This window comes from Podarcis bocagei (genome assembly GCF_964188305.1).
Source record: "Podarcis bocagei genome assembly, chromosome: 7".
NCBI lineage: Eukaryota > Metazoa > Chordata > Lepidosauria > Squamata > Lacertidae > Podarcis > Podarcis bocagei.
Genome location: NC_138132.1, coordinates 48,946,237 through 48,966,860, shown reverse-complemented (window position 1 = coordinate 48,966,860; position 20,624 = coordinate 48,946,237). Strand labels below are relative to the sequence as shown.

Sequence of the window (20,624 nt, the reverse complement as noted above, 5' to 3'; positions counted from 1 at the left end):
TATATATGTTGGAAGCTGCCCAGAGTGGCTGGAGCAACGAGGTCAGATGGGCAGGGTATAACTAATTAATAGTAGTAGTAGCATGGAATAGGATGTCTCTATTTTCATCACATAAATGTTGGAGGGTATGCAAAATAAACACAACCAGAGCACAAGATGAAGGGCTCACAGCATCACTGCTACATCAGATCTTGCTCCTCCATTAGGTCCCTAGGGAGATCCCCCAAAGGTTTGGTTTCAGCACTGAGAGGAAGTCAAGCCTCTGTGTCTTCCCAGCTGCAGACAAGACAAAGACCAGCCTCTGACCTACTGTTCTCTTGCCTCCAGGATGATGAGTCCAGCCACGTGTGTGAGATCTGGCTACCCTTCCTTGTAGAGACAGCACTAGCTCCTTTTTCTATGACAACACACCCATACTTGCTCAAGTCTTTAGGCATATAAAAGGACGCTGAGCAGGGTCAGGTTGATCTTTTACAAAGAAACTGGTTCAGGCACTTCAACTCCTACTACAGGCTCCCATCGTCCAGATAAAGAACCACAGGCTTTGGAGGGGACCTAAACACATAATCCAAACCAACCCCCTGCTCCTACAACAGCGAGTTGCACGCACTAAATACCTCTGGCCTTTGTATGTAGCCTTCTTTACCAGAGATGGGGAATCTGTGGCCCTCCAGATCTTGTTGAACCACAGTTTTCATCATTCTGACCATTGGCCATGCTGGCTTGGGCTGATGGGAGACGCAGTCCAACAACACCCAGAGGACACAACTTCCCCATCCTGTTCCATGGAAGGTAATATTCACAACCTTGCCCTGCCCACTTTTACCTTTGTCTCACCAGTGCCACCCACACCCACCTGGCATTGGCATCCAGCCACCACAAGGGGGCTCCTGAGGGAATGTGACCCTCAGACTGAAAGATCTTTCAATCCATGGCTAGTCCTTAAAAACAATTCTGCGTGATAACTAGTCTTCAATGGAACCTTCTGAAGGAAGAAGAGAGTCAAAAACATTTTTCCTTGAATCCCAGGCAGTTTATTAGATGCTCTCTAGGCAGAATCCTAGTGTGTTAAACCCCCTGGCATCGTGAAACAAATCCCTCACCAGGGTACTCTGCGTCCTTCCCAGTCCACAAAGGTACCGTTATCCACCTCAGAAAGTGTGGAGAGAACATGAATTATTCCTCGTGTACTCTCTTCTACAGTCAGGTCCGGCTCCTGTGAAGAAAAATATTGTAAGTGAAGGATTTATTAAGTTCGGAAAAAGTCATTCTTGAGCATCAAATAGCAGAAGGCATAGATGCTGTTGGATGTCTTGGTTATAAGATTTCAGTCTTAAACATTAAACATTGCTTTATGAAAGACAACCAAGCAGTCATGCATGCCAAAGGATAGCAGTTCACTGTAAGGCCTCAGAGGACTATGCTTGCTTTTCCAGGAGCAATTCTGGATATTATTAGAAGCCCCAACTCATAGATGCTGCCTTCATTGCCTTGCTCTTGTGCTTTTAATACCTCCAAGCAGTGAAGGATGGGGCACTGGAGCTACTCAGGCACCACCTTCCAACTAAAAATGTCAAGCAATCTGTTAAAAGAAATATCATCCTACAGGGCTGCCCACCTTTTCCATGATTACCAAAAGACGTGAGCACTTACTTGCCTGCCTTGAGTTTTTACCCAGCCAGGATGGATGCAAACACACAGAATCCCATAAGCTGGATACGTGACTGACTGGCATCTGGTGAGCATGTTTAAAGCAGCCTACAAAGGAGAAAAAACAAACCATGAGCAGAGGGTGCATTGAACTGTGGGGAGCTGCTTAATATGAATTACTGCAAGGTGGCTAGAAAGGATTTGGAGGCAGAGAGGGTTGTAAGAGAAACTGGACATCATTGAGCATTCCTGACACAAAAACTAGCAACTTGGAAGTTATCTATCATGGACACCACTCTTGAACAAGATTTTTGACAGGCATTTGTGAGTGTTCCCCATGCTTGTGGGCTGCATCATTTTGCTAACTGATATCTAGCTTTAGATGTTTGTTCTAAGTTCTGCAAGAAGAAAAGGACTGTACACGTTATTTATTTGTAGAAAACATCCTGGTATCTTCCCTTAATGCCACCCAAAGTTTTAGAAAATGCAACATCCTCACAACAAAAATTTGTCTCTCAACATTTATCTGTGGGCAATACGCTCTTATTGCCCAGATTCACACATACAGCTATCATTTGGAAAGATAGTCGCAGCTGGGCAGGGGAGGGAGCAGACAGTTTCGCATGGATTTCACATAAGGTACCTTACTGCAGCGATAGGCAACAGCCATCTTTCTTTCCCATGCCAAAATAAGTTCAATGGAGCCTGCAGCACTGGATGTATTGATAATGGCTGCCTTGCAGCAGCTCAGCCCTTCCTGGGGATATCTCTGAGCTGCCATCTTCAGCAGGGGCAGAAATGCCTAAAAGAGAATAGAGATCATGGCTGTTGTTAAGTCAATGAATGCAGCTATCCTAGGGCAGTGATACCAGAGGAAAGCACTGGATGCACTGTTGAAGGTATATATGAACAATGCTTGTAGCAGAATTAGGATTTCTGATCCAAAAATACTTTCTATAAGCTTTTGCACAAGGAGTCCCGTAAGACTTAGCATACATTTAGAATTGTTTGAACACACAGCTGGGCAACCTGTGCCCTGGCCTCATTTTATGCCGCCGCCAACAGGACCTGAAGCTGCTCTATTCTAAGGTCTCACCCATGTTTCTTCCTTCTAGTTCGCTTCTTGGCATTTTAAAGTTGTCCTTCCCCCACAACCTCTGCAATCTCTCTCTTTTACTATGTGTGTGCACAGCACACTAAGATAGGAAAGGCATTAATGTCATCTGCTTTCCAGAAAGTAGCCATATTGATCCATTCTATTAAAAAAAATTGTCTGCATGTTCATGAGAGCAGCCCCATTAAACTTCTGGGGAAGGAAAGGTAGAAAGCATTCCTATTTTTATGCCAGACTGATGTTCAGTGACTGGTGGATCTATCAATGTTGGTTTATCATTTTTCCTACCTTAAGTTCAATTCTCTGAATTTCCATATCAGATTGCAATTATTTTCTTAAAATCCTCATGAAAATTAATTGCTCAAACAAATACTGCTTTTCTCCTACCCAGTCTGTTGCTTTTGTTTAATTCTCCCAAAGGGCCAGAACATCTGTTTGTACCAGGGCAATAGGTAAAGGGTCTTGCAGCCCCATGAAAAGCAAAAACTTACCTGGCTCACCTGAAGTGGCCCAATAGTATTGACGGCATATACATCTGCCATGTCCTTTGCATTTTCTTTCTCCAGGTCGCTTCCAGTAATAATACCAGCATTGTTCATCAGGAGGTTCAACCCACATTCTCCAACACACCTTTGCACTTGCTCCACAGCTGCCTTGATGCTCTGGAGGTCAGTGACATCTGCAGAATGACATTTCTTTGCCCTTAAGAACTGGGTGGTGTGGGGATGCCCAAGGGACTAATAAAAAGGCCCTTTTAAAACTGCCAAGGCAGGTGGCTTGGGGGGATCTTACAGATTACAAGTTTGAGAGGTGCTTTTCAGTCCACTTATTTGTCCCTTGGCCTGTCAGCTCTTTTTGTTAGCGTAGCAGCTACCACAGCCCACTTGAGGCGGAAGAACAAGTGCTTCTCTGAATCATGGAGGTGTGTGTTTTTTTACAGGGAGCACAGTGAGGGCCTGGTTTTTAAAATTTTTTGCACCACATTCATATCACTCTGTCAGAAAATGAGCTCAAAGCAAGGCAATTGTAAGGCCAAAGTACTTAATGTAGGTGGAATTCAGAGAGAAAAGTTTGGCAACACTTTACTGTGTGTAATTTAGGGAGAAAGCTGTGGGGAAATTTTGTCTCTCTCAGTTCAGGCCTTGCATATACTGTAGCAAGAAGACATTCAGCCAAAGGTACCTATAGAAGAAAACTGCTTAGGCTGCTTTGCATGCTTCCTAATCAACACCTTCACCCAGCTGATTCATAACTAATTGACTTCAACACTAACATAAGGTTACCACACGTCCCTGTTTCTGGGGACAGTCCCTGGATTTACAATCAGTCCCCTGACAAAATCCTATCATTCCTATTGAAGTTGAAAAGTGTCCCCGGATTCATTTAAAATAATCTGGTAACCTTATACTAACATAATTAACTTTTATGAAGCACACTGAATGATCCCTGCAGTTTCATTTCCAACATTTTATTCTTTACTTTTTATGAAATATTTGGGACAATTAGACACATAGAAGGTAAAGCTGAGCCCTAAACAAGGCCACTGTGAGTCCCAAGTACAGTAGTACCTCAGGTTAAGTACTTAATTCGTTCCAGAGGCCCATTCTTAAACTGAAACTGTTCTTAACCTGAGGTACCACTTTAGCTAACGGGGCCTCCAGCTGCTGCTGCGCCACAGGCATGATTTCTGTGCTCATCCTGAAGCAAAGTTCTTAACCTGAGGTAATAATTCTGGGTTAGTGGAGTCTGTAACCTGAAGCATATGTAACCTGAAGCGTATGTAACCCGAGGTACCAATGTATAGGGGAATCCCCACGTATGTATGGGTTTTGCAGCAGCACTTGTGCAAGTCTACCCTGTTCTGTCTCTGACCTATTCTGCCCCCCTTCTGCCCTGTTCTGCCCCCTCCCTGCCCCTTGAGGTGCCAAAAATGATGTGTACATCAGTGGTTGTGCATCAGTGGAGAGGTGACTGAACTTTATTCTGTGGACTATGGTAACATACAAGGGGTTGTGGTACCTGTTCTGGAAGCCTTGTCTTTCTGTGTCATATTGCTTCTATATGAATTCACAGACACAGAAAAGTAGAGTACCCATAAGAGACAGCGTTAGCCCATGCCTTTGTAAGCCATTTTGGAAAGTTCCTTTATGGCTCTTCAATTGTTGCTGAACTACAACTCTCATCAGTCCCAGAAAACATGATCAATGGCCAAGGATGATGGGAGTTGTAGTTCTGCAACATATGGTGGGCCAAACCTTCCCCACACATCTATTATGTGATGATATGGATAGAGACTACATATAGGTGCATCTCATTTCAAGGCTTCAGTGAAGTTGTGGGAAGAATCAAAAGTACTTATCACTGATATTCTGTAACAGGGGAGCAAGTCATCTTGTTTTCCAGTTACTGCTTTGTGGACTGTACTGGTTTCCACTGGTGCTGGGAATGTCTATTCATCCCACACTTGGAAGGTGAGACTTACCCAGCTGCAGCACCACCAGATTCTGATGCTGGCATGCCAACTCCATTATTTCCTGTCAAAAAAGAAATGTTTTACCTCCTTGATTAAACTGGAACTAGGCAGCAAGAGAGACCCAGAGCCTTAGAGCTGGTTCCTGAAAATGCTTAGCAGAGTAACAGACACTTAGGAATCTCACTCAGAGCAAACCCTTGCCAGGATAACATCCTCCTCTCCAATATTAATAGGGTGAGCACACCATCAGAGATGGACAGAAAACCTGGGGCAAGGAAAAGTGGTAAGGAGTCTGAAAGTCCTCATTCTCCTCCTCCCTCCTAGGCCGGCTCCCTCTATGCAGGCTTCGTAACTCTCCCGAGACCACAGCCTCTTTCTCACCAGGTCATACCCCTCACTGGCATTGCTTTACACCCTCCTCAATGCTTTTGCCTGACTGAAATATGCCCTTGTACTGTCACAGTGCCTTTTACTTGTTCTGATGGAGGATGGAGAGAGATGTATGTAGACTTTTGCATCAGTGGCACGTGGCCCACTTTTGCTTCTGACCCCCCCCCCAGCCCCCAGAAAGTTGCCCACAGAGGAATGTACTGAAGGGAAACTGTGGAGGATCAACATAAATTCCAGTGTAAGACTTCAGCTGTTAGGACACTGTTTATTTAAAGGATCGTAGGATGCATTGGTCTTATTTTAATTTCTCTATTAGCTCCTTTGGGGATCGCTTTGTTTGAATGTAACCATTCATAAGAGAAAACCTTTTTCCTAAGAAATACTTTTTAATCATTTTATTAAAACTTTAATCCTGGCTCACAAGTCCTTAAGGTAAGGTTACCAGATTTTTTTCAAAGAATCTGGGGAAACTTTTTTTTTTTAAAAGAGGGGGTGAAAGTTATTATATATATATATATATATATATATATATATATATATATATATATGCAGGTTTTGGTGTCTACGAAAGCATATATATATATATATATATATATATATATATATATATATATATAATCTCTTCTGTGGTCTCCTCTGTCGTGCGGCCTTCCTCTGTGCCTGCTATCTTGGAGCGCTAGCCACTGTGGAGTAGGCTTGGGTCAGGCCTGGGCTTGGCCACGTGTCCTTGCCCTCCTAGTGCTCTCCTACCTGTGTTCCTCAGCAGTGGACTGTCCCCAGGAAATGGGGACGTCTGGTAACCATACCTTCAGGTCTCTATGATTATACCCAGCCTACACTACAAAGAAATGTTATTGAGGAGGCACAAGGGAGTGTTAGGCAGCCTGGTAGAAATAGACACTGATCTATTTCTGGCAGAGAAAGGATAACTGGAAGGGAGGGCAGACAAAGGGGCACATTTGGGTTGGCCTTTCTTCCACACAGGGCTCATGGTGCAGTTGTGGAGCACTGGCAGTTATAAAAACCTGAAAACAATTACCGTATTTTTCGCTCTATAACACGCACTCGACCATAACACACACATAGTTTTTATAGGAGGAAAATCCGTAGGCATGCCACCCGTAGGCATTCCCTCCATAACACGCACAGACATTTCCCCTTACTTTTCAGGAGGAAAAAAGTGAGTGTTATGGTGCAAAAAATACGGTAGTTTAGCATCTATAGTTAAGCTTAAACCAAAACCTTACTTTTAAAAGAAAAAAACCAAAGGTAAGGACTTTCAGACCAAAGGCCCACTCAGTCCTGCCTCTTGATCTCACAACCAGATGGCAATGGGAAACCTGCAAGCAGGTCATGAGTGCAATAGCATTCTCTCCAACCGAGTGCCCTGCAGATGTTTCGGACTACAACTCCCATCAACCCCATTCAGCACACAAATCTTACATTACATTCTTACAACATAGTAACATCTCTACTCTCTTATGCTACATTCCTGGTCCTCACCTTGCTTTCTGGTCCATCCAGGTCTAAGGTAGTAGCAAAGACCCACTGAGGTGGAGTTGGCAGCCTCAGAAACTGCTTCACCAGACCCAGGCCAATTCCCGAATTGGATCCTGTCACCAGAACACTCTGAACAGGGAAATCTGTCGCCATCCCCTTGGAGCTGCAGCCTTTGGCTTCCATGCTTGTAACGCTTGCCTCAAAGAGCATCCTGTCGTCACATGCGATGCTTTTATGGGAAGTAGGCACCTCCTTGATCTTCAGATAATCTTATGCCGGATGCTACACCTCATTTGCTGACTAGCTCATTGGCCACTTCCGTGTTTTAACAACATCATTAGCAAAGGAAAAATTGCTATGAAAGATTGTTATGAAGATTTAAAAAACAGGGTGAAGCAAATAACTATGTACTCCAAGTTCATTAGTGAAAGAATGTGAAAAAATGATAAAAAAGCACACCATGTCACTATTAACCAGCATATAAAAACTAACCCAATGTCAGGGACTGGGCAAAGGAGAAATGGTGGAGATCGTCTCCCCAGCCTGACACTTCCAGAGAAGAAGACAATTCAGATTTACAACGGTTTGAGGGTGGTCACAGCTCAGAGGAAGATGAGGGGGAAAGTTATGTTCAGGCCACATCCCCATACATGTTTTTGTACCTTCTCCTTAGCTTCCTTTACATCTGTAAAATGAAAATACTATTTTCAAACACTTACGAGATGAAAGCTTGTTACTCTAAAGAGCTTTTGACATGCATGTTAGCTGCAGCTAGGGTTTCAATAGCCTAGCAAAGGAAAACCTTGAAAGATCTGCATTTGGCTGTGTGGCGTAAGAACTTGCGGAAGTCATTGTGGGGGGAAATTGCACATAAATTCTGTGCTTCCAGTGGGTTGGAGGATCCAGGAGGATTTTATGGCTTCTGGTGGGATTTTATTTCCTATGCTTTGGATTTAGATGCTCAACATTTATCATCCACATTAGCTCGTGAAATATGGATGTCTTGATTTATATTGATGTGTCATCATTTCTTTCTCTTACTATTTATTGCTTGTTTGCTTTATATATGGTATGATGCAACATCCTGTTACTGCACTTATGGGTTGTTAATAGTGTTAATAAGGTTGTTGTTGTTTTTTTAAGTCCACAAGATTGAAATAAGGTAAGTGAACACTACTAATAAAGGTCATTTAAACTGGTCTGGCAGGTGATTTCAAGGCTACTACTAAAACAAGGCTGCATTTTAAGTTGCATTCTAACTTATCTTTTAATCAACTGTTTGTTTGGTTTTTTGTTGTTTTTGTGCTTAGATTAAGTATGAGTAATAAGTCATTTTACCTCTTATGTTACCAATGAAACAATACAGTTTTTGTATATTGATGAATGTGGGGTGAGTGGTTTCAAAAAGAAGATAATAATTTTATGTTTAAATTTAAATGTAGATTAACCAGATTGAGCCAAATGCTGTGGGAGGGGTTGTTCATTTTCTGCAATACTGGCATATGCTATGAAATTAAACTGCATCAGGGTAAAGCCATATTATTTAGTGTACTGGTGTAATGTACCCAATTTGAATTGAAAGAATGTACAGTGGTACCTCGGGTTACATACGCTTCAGGTTACAGACTCCGCTAACCCAGAAATAGTACCTCGGGTTAAGAATTTTGCTTCAGAATGAGAACAGAAATCGTGCTCCGGCAGCGTGGCAGTAGCGGGAGGCTAAAATGGTGCTTCAGGTTAAGAACAGTTTCAGGTTAAGACCGGACCTCCAGAACGAATTAAGTTCTTAACTCAAGGTACCACAGTATATACTTACCACAGCAGAATGCTGCACCTGTAAGGCAGTCTTACAGATATAGCTGATATATTTTACACAAAAAATGACTAGAACTGAGAGATGCAGCCTTGGGGACTGCTCAGGTTGTTACCTATTACCTTGCAGGTGTCAGTTTTGTTCATATATTTATAGAGAGTGCTTTTTTTCTAAAAAAATATTTAGGGGTACTCTCATTTTCCTACCCACATTGAAAGATTCACAAAATGTTTAGGGGTATGCGTACCTCTGCATCCCCCCAGAAAAAAGCAGAGTTTATACCTAAAGCCAGCATTTCAAGTCCCTCATGTGTTCTCATCCACAGGAAACAATTCGGCTCTACTGCCTCTGGAACTTCTCACTTCTTTTTATATATAACATAATCAGCACATTAGGTTGTTAGTATTGTGCAGATATGTTCTACCTTCATGCTTTTCAAAAGTTTATTTTATGTCCCCTCCACTTCATTGTGACCTTTGAGCAATGAAGATTATATAGATGAAGAGTAGTTTTCTTTAATAAATGTAATTTGGAGCGCTGTCGGCAGCCAGGCAAACAGCAGTGTGATGTCTTACGTTTTAATTATATAGTAAGAAGATATGGACCCTAATTCTTACACAGCACATTTGCCATCCTTTGCCAAACTAACAACCTGCTCATTAAAATGGGTGACACTTCTTAATTTCAGCAAATTCAAGTGAAAACTCAAGACACTGTGGAACAAATTCTTCTTTGCTGCTTGTTCTCAGACACTTGAGAGCAATGGGAGTTTTGTGTGACTTAGGCAAATATGCCACAGAGTGTTCTTCAACAGTAAATGAAAATAGGACTTATAGATATTTATTGAAGGTACGGAGGCTTTGAGATTTACCAGTGAATGTCAACTTGGCTCTTGGCATTAAAAATTATGGTAAACATTTACCATTCACCTGATTTAGTAATAGAAGTCACCCAAAGACTTAAGACCCTTGATAGTCAATGTGGGCAAGTTCTAATCTTCCTTTGTCTAATGGGAATCCTTCATGGCATGAGCTTACCTGGATAAAGCCTACATTTCCAATTCAGGGATCGCCAACCATTTTGGGTCTGTGGGCACATTTGAAAATAGAGAGAAGCTGTGTATTGGGCACCACACACACACACTGCAAACAAGCACTTACCACAACCTAGGTTATTAACTACAACCCAATGCTTCTTTCAAGCCTAATTTCAGCAGGGGGAAGAGGACCCTGTGGGCATAAGGGAAAGCCTCTGTGGATGAACATGTATGTGCTTGTGAGCAACCCCTGCTCTAATCTATGAAATGTTATTCATTCTTGTAGGTATTGCCTACCTAAAGCTTGTCTTCGCCCAATTTCATAATGATGTAATAGCTGGATAAATACAAGATCACAGTGGCCTACTGTAAACATTTAAGGTGTGGGGAAGCACACAATGAAGTGTGCTTTTTAATATTTACAGTCCTGCACATCAATGTACAAACTAATGTTGTGGCGCACAGAGTATGGGCACAAATGCAAATGTGTGCACACGCGCAAACACACATAAAGGAAGCTGTATTGTATCTTGTCAGACAACTGATTCACCATCTAGATCAGTACTGTCTCTGCTGACCAGCTGTGTCTCTCCAGAATTTCCAATAGGAGTGCTTTGCAATACCTGGAGACTGCATCTGGGACCTGCTACCTGTACATAGAAAGCATGTGCCCTTTCACTGAGCTATGGCCCTTCCCCAAGCAGACAACATACACAAACAGTACCAGAATGGAGCATAGGAGAGTGACACAGGACACTGGCAGGTGCACATGGATGTATATTTTAATAAAAATAATTCTGTCAAAATACAACAGAATGTGGGTTTTTTTTAAACCATATTTCCAGTACACCCCCCCCCCATATTCTTTTTCTTCAGTTAAAATTTCCTCCCCTCGGAAGGGTTTCATGCTAGCGTTGGATAACTGAACTCACAAATACTAAGCAGAGACTGAACCAATGTGCACAGCTTGGTAGGATGTCCACTGAGTCAATGTCCTCAATGAAGAGAAAGAACTCCAAGTGATGATGGAAGCCTGGTGGAGCTGAGGTTCTGCTCAGCCTGTTTTATTTGGTGATTGGGGTTTTTTTGTTTTGTACAGTTGATGGTGCTATAAAAAAGTTAACAAAAAAGTGTCCTGACATTCCATGCTAGAGCTGGTACCTGAGTTTTGAACAACTGGAAAAGGCAGGGGTAGGGTGGGAGATAACCGAATTAAAATAAGCACTTCACTGAGTAGGGTTTTGTTTTTGTCCTAGCTTGACATCCAAGATGCAATCCAGTCACACTCTGCCACCCACTTCACGTTGCTGTCAGCCGATTTAAGATGAGAATACAGACACCCCAACATTAAAAATGCAAAAAACAACCACCAACCCATAGTTTTAAACCTTAAATAATGTTTCTTTGTAGTAAATGTCAATCTTTTCTTTTCAGTATGCTTCAGAGTACTTCCCCAAGCAGTGTGGCCCCACCATACAAAAGCTACTTGGTTGTAGGAGAGTCCTAGTCAGCAACTAATTTTGCCTGAAAGGAAGTGTTGTGCACATGGCTCTAATGCCCAGTGGTATGTCAACAACAATTTCCACACCACCCCTTTTGCTCCATTTCCCCCCTTATTTAAAGAACAGGTTTGGCAACTAGCATCCAGGAGACCAGTTTTGGCCAACAGATCACCAACTGGTGAGCCCGGTGCTTGAAACCTGCCACTAATTTAGAACAAAGAATTCCTCAAGTAAGTTACAAAGTATATATGGAAGATGAGTAAGAGCAGCTTGGGCTTGATGAAAGGATGGGTGTTTGGGTACTGTTGGGAGGCATGCTACCCCGCCTGTGGTTAAAATGATTAATTTAGGGAAGCATCAGAAACATGTACCTTATTGAACCTCTAGTGCCACCTGCCATGTTACAAAAGGCCTACAGAACCAAAGCTCTAGCTCAGGTCTATGGTCTGGTAATCTCATCCTGCAAGGCAGATAGGTTGTCCAAAAATAAGATGTTAATCTAAAAGCAAAATCACTCTTCTTTTGCGCAAAAGGAACTGTTTGGGGTCAGAGTGAAGAAGTGATGAGTGTACTGCATTTACATTCTAGGACAGGGGTGACTAATCTGTGACCCTCCTTTTATAGAACCATATCTCCACTTGTTTTATATCTCCTGCTCCTAATATAAGATCAGATATAACACTCCTTATATGTGGAAATTCTCATTTGTACAGTGTTAAGAGCTTCTAGAGTATGGGGAGACTACATAGACAAGAGAGTGTGCTTTCTTATCAAGTGATGGATCAGCATTCTTCAGCATAGTATTTCAAACAGCTATAGTCTAGAGAGACTATTTTACTGCCAGATTGAAGAGCAATCAGCAGTGACGCTGTTGGATTCTAGACACCACAACTAGAGACTTTCAATCTCTATTCCATCTACATGGCAAATGCCCTAGAAGGGGAGGTTGTTGTAAATTCTGCAATTTCACCCCATAGCCTAGATATCACCTATGCATGTTATTTCTTGTTGCTCTTGATCATAATGGCTCTGATGACCACCTACTAAAAAAATGAGTATTTTGTATCCAAAGTGGAGTATTCATAGTTTGTGAAAAGAGAATACTATTTCATCAATATGAATATGAACACATCTGGGAAGATTTTGTTTCACAAGTTCCATAGTGTTTTTGATTGAATTAATTTTAACCTCTAAACATTTACACTGTCAATTTAAGAATAATTGCTACAGGCTTTGATACCAACAGCCACATTTTGGCTACACACTCCAGGAGTTTCTGGGTCTAAACAGCAGTTGTACCACAAGGAAACTCTTGAGCTGAGCTGGCTGGTACTGAAAGTCTTCTTCAAGTGTGACACAGAGTACCTCCAATGTCTACAGGATTTCAAGCTTTCATACATTATCAAAGCAGATTGCTTTAGATCAAAAGCATGTTACCCACCATAAGTGTGGGTAACTTGTTTCTGAGAAAATATTCAAAGCAACTCTGTAAAAAGGAATGTTATGGAGGCAGGAGATCGCTGGTTAAAGACTCGTCCAAAATAGGTAAAATTTAAAAATTAAATCCTAAGAGCTGCATACAGCAATAGCAGCCAATTGATAGGTTGCTGGTGCAGAAAATGAGATTGGAGATATGAAGATGTCAGTTTTCACACCAAGACACAATTAGGGATGGATTTTAAAATCAGTGTTTTAAACAGGATTTGCTTATTGATGTATAAGCTAGCACTGAGCATTCTCTAAAAAAGATCTAAGGCAGGATAGAATTGTTAAAACAACACTACACATTTGAGTATCATGTTGACCAGTTACTGATGGCAGCTGGCCAAAAAGGATAATGCTTTCCTTTATTCAATGCAGTCAAGATGATATTTTGCTTTGATCTAACCTGTGCAAGAGAGCAATCATAGCCAGTTATGTAACACTATCAGTGCAGGGACAGGGGGGATTGAATTTGGAACTGTGTCTTCCACAGCCATCTCTTTAATTTTAAAGTGTTTCTGTAGTCTCTCAGTAATAGTCAGCCCAGCAGAACAAGGGATGAAAACAGTGTGTTTACTTCCACCACCACCACTTTACACACAAACACATGAAAATAGAGGTGGCCTACAACTGATGAGCACTGTGCAGGATCATTCGCATTACAGGTACAGGTCACATTCTTGAATGTGATGCTCATTCTGTATGTTCCAAGTCTACTGCACACACGTGTGTTATTCACTGTTATACCTGCAAGCCCCAAACTAAACTGTCAGCTTCTTTCTAATGCAGGCATAGGCGAACTCTGGCCCTCCAGATGTTTGGGACTACAATTCCCATCATCCCTGGTCCTGTTAGCTAGGGATGATGGGAATTGTAGTCCCAAACATCTGGAGGGCCAGAGTTTGCCTATGCCTGTTCTAAATGTGACCATAGTTCTTCACCTCAAGGGGCACACTTCTTATTTAGCACATTCCCCGTAAGCTTCTGCAATACTGAAAAACCACTTGAGCTAAATGTCTCGATTGTTGATTTTATAGGAGTCACTTTTCCCATCAGAAATGTATACTAAAAGCTAGACAAGATGTTGAAATATGCCAGCTAGCCAACAATTCTGAAGCTGCATAATCCATACTATAATCTGACAAAATTGCTTTTAGTAGTGTGCCTCTCTTGATATACATATATACACCCTCATATAAATTAGGCTGGCACCTGAGTTTTTCACCCATTATGCCTAGCAACTTTTTGTGAGGATTTCTGCAATACCCTGGTTTAGAAGTGTCTGTCCTTTTTTTTTTTAAATGGCTACTCCTTGGAATAAAAACTGTACACTTTTTTAAAAAGGAAAAACTAAATATTGGCTTATGTCCTCAATTTCACATTTTCATTTGTGGCTGATCAGTTGTCATTCAAGCATCTGACGGACTTCAAGTTCAGTGTGGAACAAAGATCCACAGGTAATGAGGGAGGTGTGATCTGATCTACCTGAGCCCCAAACGTGGACTGGGAGCTTGTCAACTATGAATGACCCCAAAACACAGGGGGTGTGCAACTGTATAAAAAAGCAGACAGCAGTCCAAGTGAAAACCCCTAGGAGAGTCTCTAGCTCAAATAGAAAAGGCTAGAGTGACACATATCTCCTAGTTTCCACATCATCTGACACTATTCCATTTAAAAGACAGGTAAAGTCACTCTGCCTTCAACATCTCTATGGGATAAGTCCCATTTGTTTGATGCTAGCTGCCACCTAAATGCCCATATTGGATTAAATGTGCTAATCAAACTGCATTGGGCCTAGGATCCCTTCCTCTAATGCATGGGTAGTTAAGATGATTCTTTCCAGATGTTATTAAGACTACAGATCCCCTAATCCCTGACTACGGATCATGTTAGCTGGGGCTGATGAGAACTGGAGGTCATCATCTCAGATGCCTGTGTTATAATGTTGGATGTGTTTAGGCAAGGCATTGTTCCTGCTCTCAACCATGTTTGGGGGGGGGTTATGCCTGGTTAAGACCATCTCCATCTGTCTCAGAGTATCAGGCCATTTTACTAGAAGATGAGACCAAAATACTGCACACCTTTCGTTCTCATTCTCAGCTTTTCTCCATAGAAGTTCCAATGGCCACCTGTCAGTTCTTGAACTTGAATATCACATGGCAAAAAAGAGACAAATGAGCCTTTCTGCTCAGGCAGTAGAGATGTGGTGGCACAGGTTGGTCTCCAGTCAAAACACAAAGCCTCTTGCCTTTAAGGGGACTAGCACTAGAGAACAACACTGCCCTGGTGACCTGCGTGCCAGCAGTTTGCCCTTGTGAAAATAAAAGCAGGCCATCACCAACAGATACACTTTTATCTCTAAATTAGTAGAAACCAGCTCAGCACAAACTCTCCAGATATAAATACTGGTGGCTCAGTCAGAAAATAAAATAAAATAAATCCTAAAGTAGGAAAGGCGCTACATCAGAATGACCAGTGAAAATACTGAGTGCTGCAATGGCTGCAGGGCAGAGCAGGCTGTGGTGGTGATGACGACAGGGGGAAGGCCCTGCCAGCAGTTTCCAAGGTGAGAAATGAAGGCATCACAAGGATTCCCCCTCAGTCAGCAATGTGTCCTTCCGCTGGGCAGCTTGCCCTTGGGGGCAGTGGGAAAATGCGAGGCAGGGGGAAGTGATGGTGGCAGCACTGGAGGGGTCACTCTGTCTCACTCAGTGGCTAGTGCAAATAGTCATCCACTCTGGCGAAAGAGCAGGAGCCCAAGCCCACGCGGGCCATGAGCCGCAAGCACTCCGAGGCCTGGCCCAGGGCAAGCAGCAGTGGGGGCTGCTTTGGCAGGTTCTGAGACTCTGCAGAAAGAGAAAGAGGGCATTGTGACAATGAGGCGATGCACAAAGAGCATGTCATTGATAAAAGCTACTTTATTCCATCCCCACCCCCCACCCCAAAGCTGCAAGAAGGCTCTTCCCCATAAAGGACTGAAAAACACAGAAGAGGAATGGGGGTCCCTCCAGATGTCAATGGGCTCCAAACCCCCACCAGCCCCAACCAGCACGGCCAGTGGTCAGGAGTGATGGGAGCTGTAGTCCAGCAACATCTGGAGGGACACAGGCTCTGGAATGCATGCAAGCCCTATGAAGGGAAAGATCCATCTGAAGCTTGATGACAGTCAAAGGTTAAGTACATGAATCTGGCCCAAGTTCAGCAATGATGCAGCCCACTGGTTTCAATATGAAAATTATACACAGGCATAGCTTTATTTCATGGTAAGCAGTGAGACCGACGAAAGCTCAGCATCTGTTGGACCATGCCTTCATGTTTTATCAAGGTATCCCAAATTCATTACATATGTTACCACATTACTCTATATAATAACCCTGTAAGACAAATTAGTGGCATTATGCCCTCGTTACAGAAAGGGTGGCTGAAGCTCAAGCTACCTACTGAATTCATGGGTGGGGTGAGATTTTGCAAGTCTGCTCCCCACTCCAGCTTTCACCTCTGTGATGATAAATATGTGTGCAGCAAAAGCACACACAGTTGCTATGGCTTCGCTCAGTAGTCCTTAAAACTATGGCAGCGGCTTAACACTATATATTTCAGGAGGTCTTCATGGAACATGGGGAAAACTAAGCAAAATGTTGGGGAAAATTAAAGAACACTGCAGTGATTTTGCAAGGTAAGCAATAATCCTGCTAGCTGCCCTCCAGCATCATATAGCCTCACTGCAGAAACAGGTGCATGCAGAAGAGAAAGGTCTGAGCTACCTCACCGTTTGTCACCTTACCCAATATAGCGCTATTGAGTGCAGCACACACGGGTTCCCGCTGGATTGGATCTAGCTGCTGGCCAACGGGACAGTTCCATGGATCAGAGTAGGCCAGCAAGCTGAACGCATCCTGAGTGAAAGAAGAGAGGCTTGAACAGCACTGCAACACATACACAAAACACCAGGATTCTCTGATGGAATGGGCCACCCGAAATTACTGAGTCTCTTCAAATTGAGACCAGAGAACACATACTCTCATATGTCACATGAACTCACTGCTCTGCTTGGGAGAAAGTGAATCTAAAGAAATTGCAGGGAAATGATTATATGGATTCCCAACATGTTTTAAAATATTGAACTAAATAGTTTTTAACCCAAAGAGGACAGCAGTTTGTCCTGTTGGTATTTAACTACTATTCTTGGTCCAATCATGATGTGTAATGGCTCAGTGCAGGCAGTATGAAAACCAAGCTTAAGGAATCCTATCTCATGTGACAAACTGCAGTTATGGCTATTGCACCATGGATGCAGGCGCAAAGATAAAGCTAAGTGATGAGTATACAGAAATGAAAGCAGGCAAGTGACACTAATCTACATCTTTGCCTGTTCTATCTTTGAAAGCCTGAATGGTAGTTTGGGTTATGAACTATGATAAGTGCAAACCAAGGTGACTTCTCTGGAAAATGGGAGGGCATAGAGTGTCCTTCTTGTGCAACCCTTTCTCCTGATGTGAAACAGAGGGCTCCAGGGCTTCCTTGGCAGTGGTATCTCATCTGTGGAACTCTTTTAGCTATTTCTTGGTAGCGAATCTAAAACTCTTAGGTGTCAGGGTCAACACAGTACTATTTTCCTTGGGTTTTAAAACAGTTTTAAGTGACCAATTGGGTGTTGATGGTTTTATTGGTTTTAAAAACTCCTCCTGCGACACTGCTCTATTGCCTTTTATTTTTACTTTTTATTTCGGGGCCATAGCAAGAGTGGTAGAACATCTGTTTTGCATGCAGAAAGTCCCAAATTCAACCCCTGGAATCTCCCAGTAGGGCTGGGAATGTCCTCTGCCTGAAATCCTGGAGAGCTGGTGCCAGTCAGTATAGACTGAGCTGAAAGGACTAAAGGTCTGACTGACTATAAGGCAGCTTCCTATTATACTGTTTTTATTTTTTATTGCAAGCAGCCACCATAGCAATTTTATATTGAGAGGTGAAATGGGGATATTTTGAATGAATGAATGGTTTCAAGTTCTGGGTCATGAATGTGAATGGGGTTCTCAGCCACATGGCACACCTGCAACATTTTTTTATGTGTCGTATTCTTCCCATACTCTCTGCACAGCTGCTCGCTCAGGGTCTGCAGCTCCCGCCCAAACTGGATCATCCGCTCAGTGGCAGCATGGTTCCCTCCACAGAGCTGCCTCTGAGGACAGCCATCTTCTAGAGCAAAGGAAAGAAGAAGGGAAGGGAAAGTGAAAAGAAGGGAAGGGCTAGAGCACCAAAGCAATCACCTTCCTCCATCTCTGTCTCCCAAAAAGCCAGTTAGTTCAATTCTAGTGAGGTCAACAGCAGAAGGCTCAGGGAAGTCCCACCACTAGAAGCATGATCAAAAGTCCTTTTGGGCTGCTAGGTTTCCAGCATTAGCTACCTCCAAAAACATGTGGCGTAAAATTGTTAAGACTGGACCAAAATCCTGTGCCAAAGCACATGTGAAGTGCAGCTCTAAGTGTAAGACTAAAGAAAGAAATGTTTGCTTGGATGTACACGCCTGGCTATTGGTTTACAAACAGAAATTATAGCTTTTAAGTGACATATAACAGGACAATGAAATGTTGAGGTTAATATTCAGGTACTAATAAAATGCAGATATTTATACAGTTACATTGTTCTGGTTTTGCAGGAGGGAATTGGTAAATCTCTGGCATTTAGTTTTAAAATGCTGTCCATCAGCAGCTATAAATTACATTGGCACTTCAGTCGTGGTGCAAGAAATTACTTCATCATTTTCAAAATTTTACTGTTTGATATTCTAATGATCTAACTAATTTTAGAAACAATTTTTTTTTGCATCCCATGCCCTCTCTGCGGGTTTCTGGACTGGAAGAGGCACCCCAGGAAGCAGTTTCCTTAGGGAACATCACCCACACTTGCTAAGCTGAGTGTTCCCTGGAACAGAGATGAGAAGATGCTTTCCACACTAAACCCTACCCATGCTGGAATCATCTGTCTGCAGAATCTCTTCATGTTTGTAAGTGCCATTCATTATCCTTGTAGCAGAATTCTCCAGGACTCCATTGGGGTAGTGCTCTGCCTCCATCTCCATCTCACTGTCACTGTGTGGAAAAAAAGGAGGGTCTTAGAAAGCAAAGGAGTCTTCCTGGGGGAATGAGAGGAATAGCTAACAGCAAAGACAGCGTCAGTGAGGATTAAAGCACACTGCAGATCAACCAGAAGTTCTTGGTGGATTTTCAGACTGAAATTATAAAATTTATAAACTGCTGTGATTAACACAAGTGTCAAATTACATTGAAAGGGAATTCAACTGGGTCGGAAAAATGGATTTGTGTGTCTGCTGCTTGTGCATTTGCAAATGCCTAGGCATAAGAAGCAGGACGCTACATCAGTTTCCACCCCCTGTTACAGCTGCCTGCTATAAACTTCTCACTAGAAAGAGCGCTTCTGTGCTACCTGGTCTCTTGGTTGCTGGTGCTGCTGTGCTGCTGTGATTTGGTGGAATCTGTGGAGTTAGACTCTGAGTAGTTCACCGATGAAGGAGATGACGAGGAAGAGGATGATGACGACGAGCTCAGTGCTGGATATTTACAGTGGCTCTGTTTGTTTTTTATGGAAGTAACTCCATTGCTACAGCTTGGGCTGTCCGCTCCTGAAACAGAAGGAAAAGAATGAGGACTGGTGACCCTGCTCTGTTTTAATGTTGCAAGGGGATCTGGACAAACCCACTTCAATGTCCACCTTAGACTACCGTATATACTTGAATATAAGACGACTTTTTCAGCATATTTTTAATGCTGAAAAAGCCTCCCTCGGCTTATACTTGAGTGAGGCGGGTGGCGATGGAGGGACGAGTGGCAAAAAAGGAGCCCTTTCTTGCCACTTGTCCCTCCGCCGCCGTCCACCTCTCGCAAGGGCAGGCACAGGAGCTGTGGCTGGGAGAGGCACTGCGCTGCACTGTGCCTCCCCCACCCGGGCTGCTATGCCTGCTCTTGCAAGCGGCAGAGGCAGCAGTGGAGGGATGAGTTGCCCGAAAGGAGCCCTTTTGGGCTGCTCTTTCCTCCTCCTCCTGCCCGCTGTCAGTGGCAGCGGAGGAAGAGCAAGCTACTTGTTCTTCCTCTTCTTCTGCCACTGTTGGCAGTGGCAGAGGAGGAACAAGCAGCCCAAAAGCAGCCCTTTCGGGCTGCTTGTTCTTCCTCCTCCGCTGCCGCCACCACCAGGGGTTGTGGTGTGTTGAACCGGCTTGTACTCGAGTCAATAAGTTTCCCCAGTTTTTTGTCCTAAAATTAGGTGCCTCAGCTTATATTCGGGTCGGCTTATACTCGAGTATATACAGTACTTAGTCCCTATTTCTGATGCAGCTAACCACTAGCAGCAAGACCTTGGTCTGATCTAATGCTTACTCAAAGCTGAAAACCACACACCACAATACATCTTACTGAAATGTGCACAGAGCACACATATCCAGGCAAAGGCAAGTGGCCAAGTACTTACTATCAGTAGACAGGCACTGGCAAGATAAAATGGTATGAGGAATGTGCCTAAGCAACATGGATATTAATTAATGCAATGGTTATGTGACATGGACATCCATATTGGACAATACCTCTAAAGACAAGCTCCTTATGGAGCAATTCTGTGGTCCCTGAGACAGCATTTCAAGGCCAGAGGATTTA

At 43.0% G+C, this 20,624-nt stretch overlaps 2 protein-coding genes across 5 annotated transcripts in view; both read right to left on the bottom strand.

Annotated features, from left to right (window-relative positions):
• LOC308591626 (C-signal-like) lies at positions 1-8,368 on the bottom strand. Of its 3 annotated transcripts, none has more exons than XM_081202452.1 (6): positions 7,131-8,368; positions 5,247-5,298; positions 3,256-3,443; positions 2,294-2,452; positions 1,654-1,758; positions 1-1,216 (listed from the first exon to the last, which is right to left on the bottom strand). In XM_081202452.1, exons 1-6 carry the CDS (start codon positions 7,335-7,337, stop codon positions 1,100-1,102), a joined length of 828 nt encoding a protein of 275 aa, XP_081058578.1. In that variant the 5' UTR covers positions 7,338-8,368; the 3' UTR covers positions 1-1,099. The 3 variants fall into 3 exon arrangements, with proteins under 3 accessions (XP_081058578.1, XP_081058580.1, XP_081058579.1); XM_081202454.1 differs by having other exon boundaries at positions 2,299-2,452; XM_081202453.1 differs by having other exon boundaries at positions 3,265-3,443.
• Positions 8,369-11,214: 2,846 nt separating this feature from the next.
• Positions 11,215-20,624, bottom strand: part of RANBP10 (RAN binding protein 10) — a 50,154-nt gene continuing 40,744 nt past the window's right edge. The window contains exons 10-14 of one of the 2 annotated variants that reach the window (XM_081202407.1): positions 19,405-19,600; positions 18,925-19,049; positions 18,011-18,156; positions 16,745-16,856; positions 11,215-15,806 (exon numbers count right to left, since the gene is read on the bottom strand). In XM_081202407.1, coding sequence (XP_081058533.1) covers positions 15,676-15,806; positions 16,745-16,856; positions 18,011-18,156; positions 18,925-19,049; positions 19,405-19,600 — 710 coding nt within the window. In that variant the 3' untranslated portion in view covers positions 11,215-15,675. The remainder of the gene's footprint in view (positions 15,807-16,744; positions 16,857-18,010; positions 18,157-18,924; positions 19,050-19,404; positions 19,601-20,624) is intronic. The other variant, XM_081202408.1, reaches the window with a different exon arrangement.